This window comes from Ambystoma mexicanum, chromosome 6p (genome assembly GCF_040938575.1).
Source record: "Ambystoma mexicanum isolate Mex_15411 chromosome 6p, UKY_AmexF1_1, whole genome shotgun sequence".
NCBI lineage: Eukaryota > Metazoa > Chordata > Amphibia > Caudata > Ambystomatidae > Ambystoma > Ambystoma mexicanum.
In genome coordinates, this window is record NC_090935.1 from 1,153,860,488 (window position 1) to 1,153,877,429 (window position 16,942).

General features: G+C 44.5%; 1 protein-coding gene across 5 annotated transcripts in view; it reads left to right on the forward strand.

The window, feature by feature from the left end:
- LOC138510254 (tight junction protein ZO-2-like) overlaps window positions 1-16,942 on the forward strand; it is a 1,104,514-nt gene that overhangs the window by 193,556 nt on the left and 894,016 nt on the right. Inside the window, exon 1 of one of the 5 annotated variants that reach the window (XM_069625776.1) lies at window positions 9,849-10,047. The exons of the other annotated variants lie outside the window; for them this stretch is intronic. Within the exon in view, the coding sequence (XP_069481877.1) occupies window positions 10,000-10,047 (48 nt within the window). The 5' untranslated portion in view covers window positions 9,849-9,999. Of the gene's footprint in view, window positions 1-9,848; window positions 10,048-16,942 lie in introns of those variants that run through there. 5 annotated transcript variants of the gene reach the window in all.

Sequence of the window (16,942 nt, forward strand, 5' to 3'; positions counted from 1 at the left end):
GAATACATATCCAAACACATTACCGCAAGTGTAAATATGAGTATAACATTTTGTTATGGTCAAAATATAGCCATTGAGCAAGATTAAAGCACAAAATGCAAGGCATGGTACATCCACCGGAAAGTTTTCTACCGAACCCTGGTCAGCCAAATGTGTTGTGGCCAGAGTGGAGAGAATATTGGAAAAATTACATTAAGACTGTGCATTAAGAATGCAAGAGATCCGCTGAGTGTATAAAGAACAGTTTATTTGAGTGTATGAATCTCTAAGGATGTGTGATGATTGGAAACAAAACCAAGTTAACCATGGATGTGAGTGGTATTGGATTAGGGGCAGTGTTATCACAGGTGATGGAGGATGGACGTGAAAGGATCATGTCATGCATGCAGGGCAATAACTGATGTGGAAAGTAGATACTCAGTAATTGAGAGAGAGCTTGTGTTTGGACTATAAACTATTTCAGGAAGTATGTGTGGGGGAGTAAGTTCACAGTTTGTACTGATCACAAGCCTCTCATTGAAGTCCTGTCAGTGCAGGGGATGTGTAAGGCGACGCCCAGACTTGAGGCTGAGTTTGGGGCTACAGGATTACCATTTTGAAGTCAAGTATGTGCCAGGAAATGGGAATAAGGTCGCTGATTTTTTTTCTAGGTTGCCCTTGACTTTGGACAGAGAGGGGTAAGGTGAGGAAGTGGAGGTTGTTGCAGTAGTTTTGGATGTGGTCCCAAGTGAAAAGTGGATTCAGGAGTTGCAGAATAATGTGGTGCTCTGCAAGGTAATGGAGCACACAGTGAGAGGCTAGCCACATAAAGGCGTGTTGGATGAGGATTGTCTCCAGTTTTGGGAAGTTAGGGATGAGTGTTCCATTGAAGATGATTTGTTGCTACAGGGGACAAGTTGATTCCACTCCAAAGTCTTAAGGATTAATTGAGAGGGTGCATCAGGGACACCCAGGTTCAACGGGCACCAAGCAGAATGAGCGGTCTAAATATTGGTGGCCTGGTTGGATCGTAAAGTTGAAAGATATTTGAGATGTTGGCCTGGTCAAAACTCTGATAAGCGCTGTAGGGTCGGTAAATCTGAGCCGGTGACTATGCGCAGACCAAAGGAACCATGGGAACAGATTGGAATTGCCATTGTGGGACCATATGGTAATCTGGGTAGGGAAAAAAGATTTTTGATTGTCGTGTTGGCTTATTGTTCTAAATGCCTTGAGATCAAAATGGTATGGAATGTTATGTCTGATGTCATAACATTTTTGGAATATCTGCTCAGAAGGGAGAGTTACCGAAAACCTATCATTAGTGATAACGGTGTGCAGTTCAGGGGTAGTGAGATGGCGAAGTACGCCAAGTCTGTTGGCACTGAAAGGAGATTATCGGCTAATTATCACCCACAAACAAATGGGCTAGTCGAAAGATGTGATAGTGATCATTGAGACCCTTGAGCAGACAGTCGGGAACATGTCAGTAGAAAGGGCTATTGAAGAAAGATTGTGGCGTAGTAGGACGTCTGTTCGGCTGACTTGAGGAAGTCCCTGTTTTTGTTCATGAGAGGCCGGGAGCCAATCACTGCCTTGAATCCTGGGCGGGTGAATGGAAGGAAAGATAGAGTTGTGCACAATGCTGATGTGAGGAAAGATGTGTTGAATCGTCCTGTGCAGGGACATGTGGCGCCCGGAGATTTGGTGAGGATGAACAAGGGAAGATTGGTGAGGAAGGGAGAATCAAAGTATTCCAAGCCTGAGAGTCAAGGTCTTTCACAATGCTGTCAGGGTGCAGGATGGCTCAATTTGGACCATGGATTGTGTGAGCAGGTGGAGGTGGGAAGGTATGAGTATGATTCTTGAAGGTCTTGGCGATGTGGAGCGGAATGGTAATGGACTGTTCGATGTGGAGGAAAACGGGAGGAAGGAGGAAACTATTATAAATTTGAGAGTAGGAGTTACAAGTCCAGTCAATACCACAAGTCAAGGGGGTGTTTGTGGAGGAAGAAAAGGGTAGTCTGGGGTGTGGTCAACAGACTATTTCTTGTATTGACACCAAGAGTTACTAAGAGTTGGTTTCCTTTTTAGAGTGTGGGGAACACTCTTACAAAGATGTTTGTTCTGCTTTGTATCTTGGTTCTTTCTTATAGTTTTACTACTTTCTGTTTTTAGGTTGGGGTAGGGGGATGTGTAGTGTCTTTTGCCTTATGGTTCTGTGTGAATGTTGAGTGTGTGAGTGTTGGAATGTGGAGTGTGCGGTGCATGGTAGAATGTGGGGGAAGTTCGGAGTAGGCTACTGCTTTACCTGTCATTGGAGTGGATGCTACACGTAGGTGAAAGTTAACAAGACAAGGAGGAAAAAGTGTGTCCAGGGATGGTTGAAACCAGAGAAAGGAAGCCGATTCCAGAGTAAGAGAACTGCATTGTTCTAGTCAAATGAGCCTGCAGCTGGTAGGGATTCTGAGAGGCGAGACTAGTGGAGCGCATCCAGAACCACAGGGCTCGCACCCGCTCAGAACCCCCCAACCCCGCCCCCGAGAACCTTTGAGAGTTGGTCAAACTCTTCATCTTGAATGCTCTATGAAGCCCAACCAGAACAGCTTGTGGTTGACTGGAGCCAGTAGCCAATACAGATTGTCTGTGGGTTGGCTTCAGGGTCTGCAACCTGACAACCTGAGAGACACATGCAAGAAATAAACAGTAATCTAGAAGTTCTTTCCATTCCCACCTCGCGACCCACCCACCCCCCGAACCCTTCACCCCGCAACCCACAGGCCCACTGTTTACAAGGATCAAGAACCGTGCCCTAGGGCCGTCGGATGAGACTAAAAATAGATCCTGGGATACCAGCACTTATGAACCTTAAAGAACGGAGTGATTTCTTTTTTTGCAGGATGTTTTGGATTTTGACATGTTTCGATCTGGACTATGACCTATTGTGAATCGGAAATTTTGGACTGCAGAACCACGGTTCGACTATAGCTTGATTTCCTTTGTCATTACTCTCGTTGGATACATTTCCTGTAAACACTCACTGCTTATAAAGGAGAAAATATCAACGGTTTGTTCTACCTTCACTCCAAGCTTGTGTTCTTATTAGAATAAATGGGGTTTGTGTAAACCTTTAAGTCTTCAGCCTTCTGTCTATACCTTGAGCTGACAAGTGACATCTCTGGCAATTGGTCCTTTGTCGGGCGTTACGCCTTCAGGGAATTTTGTTTTCCACATTTAAAATATGGGCGGCTATAGGGCCAGGGTGCGCCTATAGATTCACCGCACTTTCTTGGTCAACCTTTCCGGTGTAGCCAGTTGTTAACATTTTTCATGCCATTCCTCAATCCTTGCCGTGTTTATAAACACTGCAAGGGCTCGGAGTGAGATCATTGAATTTTTTGAAGGCTTCTTTGAGTTGAACAACTGATGAATGCAACCTGTTTCAATGTGGGAAGGTGTGGCTGAAATAATCTGCTTGGTTGATATCGTATTATTGGTTCGACTTTAACGTACTGTTAAGTCCTGGGGCTGACTATGCTTTACTTTTTTGTCTGCTTTGTATTCTAAACATGTAAGAATGCAGGAGTTCCTGGTACTCCAGGCAAGTTGTACATTGTATGTGGTCACTCTTAAGGGAGAATGACGCAGCTCTTTTTAATTGTGGCTATTGGGTATAAACTGAGAATATAACATTGGAGTACAGCTAGCCGTTAGATGGCATGTGAGGAGGGCAACACACCTTGTGGGTGTTAAGTTGTTTACCCTTTCATCGACTGACCTTGCATCGCTCCTACTAATCCCTATGGCGATTCCCACCCACTCCCTGTCCAAAGCATATATTCCAGGGAGCTTTGAGCTTTATCAAGCAGTAACGTCCAAATTTGGCATGCAAGTGTTCTTTCTAAACTGTAGACTTGGGAGTAAATAACTTAATTGCAGCTGTTAATGCACTACTGCTGTAATAAAATGTCTTAAAGTGTAAAACCTCCAGATATTTGATCTGTTCTTGCACTGAACTTTTGTTAAAACAACTTTTGATAAAGCCAGCAATTTTTGCTTGTGTATAGGTATCCGACATTTGCCAGGCATGGGTAATCGCACCATTTTCCTGCTGTTTCCATTTTATGGCCAGGTAATACCTTTATGCCAGTGTCTGGCGAATGCCTTCATGGCAGTGCCTGGTGAATGCCTATCCTGTGCCTACAGGAAAGCCAAAACTGTTGGTTTTGTCACTGCTTATCTTCGGTTTTCAAGTGATCCTCATACTGCATGGGCATCGCAGAAATTTTACACACTACTTTTTGAATTACATTTAAGGCATGTAATTCATTTCATGTGAGATTTTTTTTTGTTGCGGGGGGTTATTGTTTTTAAATGAAGTTTATATTGTAGGCCATTATTTTATTTTTTTTATTCTGTATTGATATTTTATTCTTCTCTGGTTGCGATGGATGAATTTGTATATGTTTAAATTGTGTATGATTAAATTTTACCGAAATAACGTATTTAATGGACATTCCCTGCTGAAGAAGCAATACTAGGAATGCTTTGTAATTTCATTGCATTTTTATATTCTAGATTAGCAGTATTTCGCACGTAGCAGGCATGAGATGCGGCCCCAGTATTGCCTTTTAATTATGCCTCGTTAGCCCAAAGACGTCACCTGTGGCATAGGTCATCATGCTGTACATATATCGTATAACTTAAGAAACTATGGGAAGTGCTCCCAGTCCATTTTTAGGTTTGGAAAGATCTCATCTCTCCAGTCCAGAAGTCTGCTCCAGCCTGTGCATAAGTGGGCGATGATGGTGGATTGACATCTTCAAGGAAACGCTCTGTGCTGGAACAAGCTGCCCTTTGTGTAAATGGTAATGATATGCTGCGCATGCTATAAATACCGCTCTCCAAGACAGTACCTGGTGATCAGAAATGCCTAAGCTCTGCCCTATGGTTGGCTGCCGGAGACTTTTTTGAGTCAGCAACGCAATTCCTTGACATCGACTGCATACCTCTGTTTCAGTGACGCTGTGGACGATTTGAAAGTCATAAACTCTACCGTAAAACTATCTCTTGGTTTGCACTATTAATGCTAGATTAATGTATCCATTAATTTAATTATTTAATCCAAATTGTAGACCGTAGTCTAGCAGATGCGTCTAACATTGCTGGTCGACAGTTCGCTGACTAACGCTGCCCTTTCTTTATAAATAGGCACAGTTTGGCTTTGTGTCCAACTTGGGGGGGGGGGGGGAGACTTCCACGTTGCTAGCGGCTTTGTATTCTTGATGTAAGATGTAACCCCATCATTCAGAAGATTTCTTCGACAGAGCGCTGCAGAGGCTATCTCGCCTGATGCCCTGGATGCCTTTGGCTCATGTGTCATGGTTATTTCATCTTCAAGGCTACAAGTGTGTTTCCATTGAGCGTCTGCGCGTAGTATAACATTGTCCACTTTCATTGCGGATGGTCCATGTAGGTCGCAAGGATGTAGTTCCCAGTCTGACGATCTACAACTTGCTAATTTGTATTGGGACCTAGAATTGTTGATCGATGGCCAACATGTATGGATGTCATTTTGAAATAATAATGTATCTTTTATAGCGCGCATGAGTTCATAAAAGAACGCACTGAGTTTCACGCATTCCTTTTTTGACCTAGCTATTGTTGAATCGTGCATACAAATATTTATACTATTAGACGTCAGATCTGTGGGCAGAAACAAATGAATCATTTTAGACTTAATCGCCTCTGAAATCCCAGACATCCTCTTTATCACTGAACCTTGGTTCTCTGACGACTTCAAACCCGTCGCACACAAGCCTTTCCCCTCCGGCTACTCCCAGATCGTGCACAACAGATCCAGCAGAGCTGGGGGATTAGCCATCATCCACGAACACCTCACAGTCTTACACTCTGAGAATCAACCCTGCAGGGCTGACAGTGAATCATTGCTTGTGAAATTCCAACTCACTCCCATCACCCACAGCTTCTTACTCCTTTACAGACCTCCAGGCTACAATGGAAACTTCGCAGACTCTGTGACTCTCTAGCAGCCATTCTGATTTCTCACCCCTCCCTCACTATGCTAGGGGATTTCAACATCTGGTTTGATGTCCCTTCTAACCCTATGGCTCGTTGACTCATTGACAACATGAAAAACCCTCAACATTACCCAACTGATATCTAACCCCACTCACATAGCAGGACCCAAACTTGACTCATTATTCAGTTCTACCGACTTGATCACCAGTCTGCATCCCCGTCCACCCATTTGGACTGATCACTCTGCCATCTTCTTCTCCTTCATGACCGCCACCCCCATTACCCCCACTGCCGTCTACACCCCCATTACCCCCACCCCCTTCTCACCAGCCCCATCCTTTCCTCCCTTATACCTCTTTGGAACAAGGTCATAATAAACCCCACCCTGGCTGGCTCCCTTCTATCCTCCCTCCCAAATCTCAATCCCCGAAGGAGGACCGCCATCTATCGACCTTCTTTGACCGATGGCTCTCCAATGACCTCATCCCTCTCACCCTGACCAGATCTGCTTTTCACAGACTAGGCCCTACTCCCAAGTGGTTCACTCCTCCCTCAAATCCCTCAAGCACCGCCTGAAGCGCACATTCCGGGCCAGCCCAATGCCCCAGAACAGAGCCACTTATGCAGACAGATCAAGGCCTACAGGACGTAAATTAGGAAAGCCCAGGCTCAATGGATGTAATCACATTGTACTTCTCTTTTGCACTTTACGTATGATATACTACCTTTTGCATGTTCTATTTTGTTGTGTTTCACCTCTTACACTTCCTTTTCTGTAACCAGAAGCACTGAAACAAAGTTTAAACGCCTAGATACCTTCGGGTTTTGTGCGCAATACAAATAATCAAATCAAACCAAAGATTTGTCTATGGAAACCGATTAGCCAATTCCCATAACCCTAGCAGAGAACTCCACAGGATCATTGCAGAATTCAAGGCTCCACTGTGTTCTGCTCCCCCATCCCCATCCCTAAGGATGCCCTGTCACACCACTTTTACAACATCGTTATCGAAAGACACCACACCACCAAATTATCAACTTTCAACCCACCTCCACCTCCCACTCCCCCTTCTGCTGACCTACTTTCTACTTATTCTTGTATTCTCATGGAACCTTGTCTGTATCTAGGTTGTATTGTATGTAATATGTTTTCCTGTATTCCTGTACATTTCAGCCTGTACACAGGGAGGCACTAGTTACCTTGCACTATTTTGCACTGTTTGTCTTCTGTAACCATGTACTTTGAAGAAATGCGCCCAGATGCCTTTGGGCTAGGTGCGCAATACAAATAAAATAAATAAATACAAATCGGAAGCAGGTGACCTACAATGTCACCAATCTTCAAATAAAACTCCGCCCCCATGCCCTGATGGGAATCCTCCATCGACCAGGTAAAGGAGTAGTTTGCGTGTCTTTATTCTTGAAGGCGGTGGCGGGCCATATATTTAATACGCGATCAAAACACTTATAAAACGACTAATTCATATTTTGAGTTCTTGTATATGGGTGACCATAAATATGCATTTCCCACATATTCTCAAGTACGTCTCTTTCTGGGGTATTGCCAGACACTATCATGTGAAAGCCGCCTTAGAGGTTTTTTCATTGCTTGTTGTGCTTAATTGATTAGAAGTGTTTTGTCACGGTAAATTATAAATGTTACTATTTTTGAAAAAATATTAAGGCATTTTCGCTGTGTAGTTGCACCTGCTCTATGGCAGTATTTCCCTCACTTCTGTCCAGTGCTGGAAATGGTGAAAAATGTCCTGGGGGGAACCCTCATCTTTGGAGGGTCGGGCTGGGCCGAGGGGCGTGGTCCCAGGTCACCAATACGAATCTCTTCATAGAACCCAATCTTGGCTGTCGATTTGCATAAAAGCAAAGAGCATTAAGGGAACCTACTGTATGCAGGGCATTATAGTGAATCGGAGCATGTGGAGGCATCTGGATTTCTGATTGGTTGAAATATCTGCATGGGCTTATTCACCGGATTTTCTTTTTGCCTCTCAGATGGAATTCTGCCAAATCCTAGAGGCGCGGTGGGGCAACCAGAAATCAGTATCAGTGCGGAATGGGCAGAGGAGTTCCGATCTAAGCTACAGAACTAATTGGAAGGCTATGTTCTAATTGAATTGTTGTGCATTTGTCCATGAAATCATCCTTCATTACGTTTTTATATATTCGGTTTTGGCCATCATAAATAGGAGGACCTGAGGAAAGGTCGTACCCTTTAACCTATTGACACTCAAAGGCTGGTAAAATCATGTGTTTTTGGATGGTGTCCCATTGAAGTAAGTGGGAACGAATGGCAGTGTGATAATCAGTCAAGGTATTTTCTGTTGTGGCGAGTCTGTTGAAGTATGAGGAAGCTAAGTGGTGTGTTTTGGGGGTAAAAATGTGTCCAAGGACGGTGGCCTCCTCGAAATGCTAGTGAGTTCAGAGGTTGTTGTGTCCTCTGATTGTTGAAACCATGTAAGGTAACAGGAGACACATTCTGAGTTTCTATTTGTCCTGTCACGAGAGGGCTTTGTGTTTCCTGGTGCAGCCTGCAGGCACTGGATAAAGGCCGCTCTTGAAGCAGTGCACAGCAGGGAACACCATCCTCGGAGCCACTAGAAAGGGGGAAACTTTTTCAAGCCGAGCGCAGTAGAAGAGAAAGGACGCCCTAATCTGTCTAACATCATTTGGGCTTGATTCATGGAAGTTTTATAATGGCTCAATCCCATATGAAAACGTTCCATGAGTTGTGTATTCGCTGCCTGCCTCACACCAATGGCGGCCCGACCCAGTGTTTCTGCGTGATTGATCTGGCAGCCCCAGGGTGGTCCTGGAATTTGGAGCTCATAGAACGCATGTGTTGAGACACGCGTCCTTAAAAACAAAAAAGTAAGCGGCTGCCAGTGGAATGCACTTGCTTCCCGGGACGCCTGCTTGTGGTCTGACCTGTGCCCAGACCTTTGGGAGATGGGCTGAGTGACAGACGCCCGTGACAGGCCAGCATTGCCAATTATCGCCACAGCTCGGCCCTCTCGAGTAATTTACACAGAAGCATCCGGTGAACCGATCAACATGTAATATGTGTAATCTCGGACCCTGCATCACTGGGCACAGCCTTTCATTCTAAAATGGGGATCAGGACCTGGATGTTTACATTACCGTAATGGGAGCCACGAGGGAATTAACCCTGGAAGCAAGTTATTGTGCATTCCACTGGTAGCCGCTTGTTTTTAAGGGCGCGTGTCTGTCAACACATGCGTTCTTATGCAACACATACAAAATATCGTGGTCCTAAATGTGCATGATCGTGTTATGTTGCCATGCTAATAAAGTAAGAACAGATGGACAGGTTTGTGAATATCGCTGGAAAGGCGGAAGCCCTAGCTGCCTTTATTTGACCAGAATACATGTTCACGGTTATGCGTGGGCAAGCTCCTGGGTCTGGGCGGCAAGACGTGTCGTGCCCCGCTCCGCCGTATACCGGCCCATTTCCTAGGCTGCTTCTGTCCTGTGATCTGGTCTCCCCCGAACCTTGTCACAGAGTCTCCTGCTCCACCCCCTCGGGCATGCTTCACAGACCGTTTAGGGGCTCCGAGTAGAGCAACGGTCAAAAATGGGTTGATCCACTGAACAGAATAACACGAATTCGCCCTTCTGAGCCGCGTGTTTATGTTAAACAAGTCATGCTCCCGAACTGCTCGTTATTCAAGCAATTGAAGGTTTGCTTCTGACTGTCATTCGGTGGTGTGTGGGGGAAGGGGGGTGGCAGTTGACACTCTCCCCCCTATTCTTGAGTTGGTGGCGGCCGCCGGGTGAAGCAGAGCAGGCAGCCCGGTGGTGGCGCTGTCAGGGACTGACGGCGGCGTCGGCGGAAGCGAGCTGGGCTCCGAGAGCTAGGGCAGCAGCAGGTGGGCTACCCGCCTTCCCCTGCCGTGGGCCACGGGCTTCCAGTTGGTGTTCGCTTCGGCTCTGGGCTCAGAGATGCCCGTCAGGAGAAGTGGGGCCACCCGGCCCCTTCCGCGGTTCACAGTAAGTGACACTGCTTTCGAGTTGCATCGGTCGGCTGGCTAGTGCGACATCGGGGAGACACGCGTAAACTCAAAGTTTAAAAGTGCAGCGCTGACTGCCGCAGTCTGCGCAGTGCGGAGCCCAGCGCATCTCCCCGTCCATTTAAGTGAATTAACATAGGCGAACATGAGTGGAAAAGTGCAAAGGGGCGCCCGCTGCCTAAAAACGTACCAGGCTCCCAGAAATTGATGCCGTGCTTAACATAATATTTGGGAACCGTCTGCGCATTAGAGAGTTGCATTCACTAACTTATGCTTGGTTATAAAAATGAGTGGTGTATGCTTTTTACACGCAGCAAACTAGTTGCTCAGTTGAATATTGGATACGCATATACCATGCCGGTATAATATAACTCCGACATGCATCTCGCAGATGAAAATCCCCGCTGACCGGGGGAACCTTAAAATTCGACCAAGGTTTATAAAAGCTGTCCCAGTAACACGGAGTTGTTGAATGCCGTCCTGCAAATACGTATTTTTTCTACCCTGTTTGGCAGATGGCAACCGTCTTTTCATTGTTGTGTATGAGGGACATGGACATATACTTGGAATAGGAAAGCTCCTTGCCTGCCATTACAGGAATATTAATGTTCGGCTCGTCCCTGGCAGTTACTGAACCATCTGCCAAGCTGCATGACTCACGCAGCATCCATTCGCGAGTTGGCTGGACAGGGCTATTTCCGTGGATTCCCGTTCCCATGCTGGTCGGCTCGGGCTGGTTCTCGGTGCCTGTGCGCTTGTTGCTAGCGGACAGTGTGTAAGTGAGCGTCCCCCACTGTTCCCTCCCACTTTGGGCGGCTCATGCTAGTTTTTTCTCTCCGTGCTTTCTGGTACGTGCTCATGCTGTTTGAAAGAGATCCGGTTGAACTCATACACCTGATGAACAACCCACTTACATAATTGCTTTTATTTGGGAAGCCTGAAAAAGAACAATTGACTAGGGAGCTGGATGTTGTCCCAGAGAGGCGCTGCTTTAGTGGCACCGTGACACTGTATCACATGTTTGTGCGAGTGGAGTCTTCTGGGCAAACCCACTCACTTCTTTTTGTAAGCATCCCCGCTGATGCTTCTACGCAGGACCGCTGCACCATTATTCCGCCCATATATAAAATGTAGTAAATACAAATAAATGCATATACTGGAAGATATCGGCATTACCAACAATTGGCAAATGCTGGCACTTGTTGGCAGGGTTATTGTGGCAATGGTGGATCAACATTCAACAATGGCAATTGTCAGCTCTACTGGTGGCTCTTTAGGAAAGCTGTTCTGGCAATACTGAAAGGTGCGGCTTCAGGCCTTTGTGACTGGCGCTTGTTAACGGGAGTGCAGTATTGTTAATTGCTTGAATCAACCGATTCAAGACCGCGTAAGATTCCGCTTGAATACTTGCTTAGGTACTATGTGTTTTTTGTTTGTTTAACAACTTAGGTTACCTCTACCCAATGGTTAGGTGGGCTAAACAATATAGCAATGTTATTTCATATATGGAAGGATTGCGAATTGTCCACGCTCATTTTGGATATCTAAAATTATTATTTTTATTGTATGGCTACAGATTGCAAGTTACTAGGCAGCCATTCAAAGTAACCTGCTCTGTTATTTATACACATAGCACACTATTTCTTACCAAGAGTCCGTTATCACTCATCCAGTGGCGAGTGCACATTTAGAGCACTGCTATATTGGATATCCTGAATGTTACATTTCTATTTATTTTTAAACCTGCATATTTCTAAAACGTTAGAGGTATACTGATTATGACATTTCCTTTGTGGCATGTCAGCTTAACATACGTTTATAAGGCAATGTGTTTTTCTACGACTATATAAATTAGATACTGTGTGAAAAGTAAAGGAACAATCGCAGTGCATTGGAGGCGTCAGCGGAGTACTGTTTGGAAGGGATTGGTCCGACATTGCTTTCATTTGGGGATGATTGCGGTAATGCTTTGTCTGAAACAAAACCCATCCTAAGAAGACTTATTCAGGACAAAAAAGTTGTTTAGATTAATGTTATGAACAGGAACCGAGGGGAACTGTGTACGTGTTTGATCAGATCATAGACCAAAGAGATGCTTCTTGTGTTAGTCGTAAATAAATCTTGTTCATACAAGTTAAAACTCCAAAAACCCTATCGGTCTATAACCAACATTCCTACATTAGTCAAAATAATCGCAAAGTATGCCACCAACCAACTTTGGCTTCATCCTGAATCTCATGCCATCATTGGGAGCTTTTAGATTTCCATCCTGTAAGAGGCACAGAAACTACTCTCCTCTATGTATTGGATGACTTAACTAAGCGATATTCCCGGCTAGCTCAGCCTTAACGTTGGCCCGGGCAATTACTTGACCAGTAATGCCCTAGTGGTAAATTGCTATTAGCACCTCAGCATACTCTCTGGGCTGCTAATGTTAACTTTAAATGGTGAAACAACGCAGTTGCAGTTCCACTTATAAACTACAAAACAAGAAGGGCACCGTGAATTTAGGGAGGAGGGAATTACAGGTGGTCCCAGCTCCCTTTACATAGCGGCTGTTCCTATGGCTGGCAAGCGCCAGAGCAGTGTTCCTGGTGCGGACGTGGGACAAGGCAACCTCGGGTAAGTGGAGCCGGGGTTGAGGTGGGATCTGGGGGAGGGGTGTTTGTAGTGGGTGGTGGGGGGGTAGAAATTGAGGGATGCGCAGGGGATGGGGCGTGGGAAGACTTGCTTTTGTTCCCAGCAGTGAACACAGTGGCATCCGGATTATGAGGAAGCTCGAACAAAAAAAAAAAAAACAAAAAAAAAGAAATGCAGACAATACCAAGAGATATAGCCTGCATTCCGAGTTACGTGATTGGCTGGGAGGTCCCCTGACCTCTTCTGCCACCCGTCAATAAGAATGAAGGACTTTGGTCAGTTCTGCAGCCCTCATCCTTTTGGACTTTTACACCACATTCAGCACCATCAATCACTTCGCCCTTCATAAGACTCCCATCCACTGGCAACGTCCAAAATGAAGCTCTGATCTGGTTTAATTCCTTCCTTTCAGACTATTCTCTTCCAGCTCCTTCTTTGCCTACAGGATCATTCAAGGCTCAGCCCTCCCAACCACTTTAAAGTCTGCTTCAGACCTCTTGCTGAACTGATCAAATGCTTCAACTGGTGCTTTCAGTGCTATTGCTTCACCTAATTCTGTGCAACTCGAATAACAGCCTGGTCACTGCACCCCAACCCATGGACCAAACCTGCTCTGGAGTCTCTTCACTGGTTGCCCATCAAAGAATGATCGCAAGTTAAACTCTTGTGCTAGGGGGCAAACATTGAAGCTGCAATGCCACTAGCTGTTAAGGATTTCAATCAGGCGACGCACACCTTAGTCTCGGTCTACTATGTAGCGCCCAACTGAGATAATTTTCTACTTATTTTATGCAGATTCAATTTGAGATGGAACCCAACTCGTATCACACCCCCTTTTCAAATACCTTGGGTCACAATGTACCATGAACCAGGCTGGTTGATAAAATCCAATATTTATTTATTTAAAAATTCAAAATAAATCATACAATTTTTAATATGGGGCAGCAATCACAAATGTGGTGATAATTACAATGAGGATGTAAGCAATACACTTGGTTTAACCTTCTTAGTGGAACACATACAAAACACCAGGGAATAGGAGCACTTTTTGTTTTAGGAAAGATAGCACCCGAGTTAAGATTTCCCCCTGCAATGTTCCCTCAACCCATAAATAATTGAATTCTAAGTGGATAGAAAGACACAGCAGGTAATCGGGAATAAGAGGCAGAAAACGGAATCAAAATCCGACCTTCCCTCACCAAATAAGAGTGGAAAACCAATTTTAAACCCCTTGCAATGTTATGAAATGACACTCGGAAATGGACAATTAATGTGCTGTTAAAGCTTTAAGGTAAATAGAATTTCTCATTAAATGAACAATGCATAGACACTAGCAATCATCAGCAATGGATTACCAAGAACATGCAATGGAAAACTGAGTGAAAACGGATTGCAGCAAACTGACACGTGTAGAAGTTGCATTTCCTTTCACTTTCCATGTAAATTCACCCAAACGGTTTCTAATAAAAATTGGTGAAATACTCTGATTTGGAGTGTGGTTTTTGGGCTGATAGATATATATCACAGGTACAACATAGAGGTGAAAATAGGTCTCTAGCTGGTGAATTGAGAGAGATTTGGAAGGTAGAGTGAGGTTCGTTTTTAGGAAAATATAGCAGTGAAAAAGAGAACATTATTTTTTAAACGTGAAAGGCAAACTTTACTTAAACTAGATTTAATGGCTAAGAAAAGAGGAACGCCACCCGTGAATATAAAAGTTACGCTGCAGTTGTAACCTTTCATGCAGTGTATGCCTTTGCTTTAGGCAAAATTAATTTATTTAAACACAATATCGCTAATGATTTATGATCTATGCAAGACTGAAATGAAGAGAAAAGTGGCACTAACGCCTGGAGATCAAGGGCAAGAACCCAGAGAATTCTGACAGTTTTAACAAGTTACCAGGATAAGGATAGGATGGCCTAGGGAGTGGGATAAGGCCAAATGCAAGACAAGGTAGACAATTGATTTCTATGGGGTAGGAATTATACTTGCAGTCCACTTTTAGTTTTGGGACTTTTGACCGTCAACAGGTTCTGGTCACAACACGGCAGCCCGCCTGGCAAAGGACAGCTGGGCAGGGTCGGCTCTCCAGATGGTAATTCCGGTCACTGGATGGCACAGGATCCTTTGAATGCAGTTAGTGGGCAGCAAGCCAGGCTGGTTCAGGATGCTTCCCAAAAGAATACCACAGCTTTCCCCTTTTTAATGGGAGATTAGTGGGTTGATTCTGGATCCATGTCCTTGCTGGGAATAGAATCAGCACTGCTTGGGTTTTGCAGTGGGCCCTGGAGTAGGGTCAGCAGTGCTTTGGCCTTGTAGTTGGAATCTGGACTCAGCAGGATGAATGAAACCGGAACGCCGGCACAGGAAAATCTGGAAGTGTGTGTGTCTAGAGTCTTGCTAGGGAGTCTTATTTATAATGCACAGTGACATCATCCAAGAATATGGCTGGGCAGGCTTAGCTAAGCACACCTCTGATGGGATTGGCCACGGGTGCTAGTCTCTGCCTCGCTCTCAACTGGTTGGATTTCAAAGCAGGAGTGCCGATTTATGATGGGAGTTTACAATGTTCAAAAACCTTGCAGTGTTATTTTAGCCAAAATCAGATTTTGCCACAAACGGTACATTTATACAGTTGAAATCTCTTAGCAAGTTATATACACAGGTTACATATTTTGTGTAGAGCATAGCACTCCAATTCTGCAATCCGTGAGACATTGTTTCGCCCTTGTAATACTTTTGAGTAATTTGGAGTATGAACGATTCAGCCTAAAATTCCATAACTTTATAAACATGTGTGGATTAACATAAGGGATGTAAGTATAAAAATAAATTTGCATTGGTATCATGGATACTTTCCTTGTAATCCCTGATTCTTTGCCATATCCATTCCCAAAGGGTCAGTGAATTCTACCATATCTTAAATGAAAGCCCATAAAATCTCTTTTAAACTGAAAACTTTTTACATTCTTACAAAGTCTTGCTGCAGAGGTAAGTCTTTACATTTTTATTCATAAATAGTCTTTGGAAGCAAATGGCAGTCCTTTGTCTGTCACTGGGCCATTTTTCTCATTCTTCAGCTGCCACAAACTGTCATTTGCTCCCGAGCAAGGTGGGGGTTTCCCATCTGGATTGAAGGTTTATGGCCCCTTCCCCACTGCACACTTCCTTGTCCTGGAAATCTCCTTGTCGGTGGGTTCAGCCTAGACTAGATTCTGTCCAACCTAATAATTATCACTGGGGTGTTAGGATCTGCTGAGAGAGGCCCCCCTGTTGGTAGCATTCCCCACTCTCAAGCAAAAACCTATTTTTCTTTTGGAACTTGGAACTTGGAAAATCCAGCCAATATGGTTTAACAGTACTACTTTCTTATATTTGGTCCTAAATTCAGTTGAATAAAATAACCCATGTGTGTATTTTCCCCAGCAACAAACCCTTCACATTGCTAGATAATGGAAGGCTTTCATTCAACAGTTTACTTTTAAAACAGGCCTTTCTCTCCTTGAGTTTGCAAAGCCCATTTTACATGTGTGGTGAAAATCTGGCATTTCTTTTTAAATACGGTTTTGCATCTCCATCTGGGTTCCCACACTGTCTTGCAGCTATAGTTATTTTCAGGTATGCAGGAATTTTGTTTGAAGCACAGATGCATTGAAATGGACATGGCTCAGATAGCTGGAGTTTCTTTGAACTACTGAGCTTTGATACTTTGTGATGAAAATGAACGCGTTTTCCCATGCGGTTAAAAGTGCAGTTCCTTGTTGATTTTTCTCAGAGTTGATTTGACAGGGCCTGTCATTCAGAAATCATGCCTGGTTTTGCTGGAGCACAATGAGATATACTGGGCATGGAGGAGCCTTATTAATCACAGTGGTTTAGGAACAGATGGAAATAGCGCCAGAGCATCATTTTTAAAGGTGAAAAAGTTTCCTTTTTAATGGGAATTTTGGGCTTGCAGCAAGGCAACGCTGCTTTTCACTTTATTCTATCTGTTTATGTTAGGACACACTGGCATGCTCCCTCAGTGTGTCCCCTTGTTCCATCCTGCCCAATGCATGCTTGGCAAGGCGGTGCAGCCATCTTTTTGTTGCTGCAAAATGCAGTTTTGAGGCCACTGTGCTCAAAGTAGCCAGCACAACCATTTTGCTGTTTCTGCGCAAATGCAGCTTGATTTTGGTGAAATTCTGTTCATTGAGTCAATGTAGCCCACATAGCCACCCATGAAAAGGCAA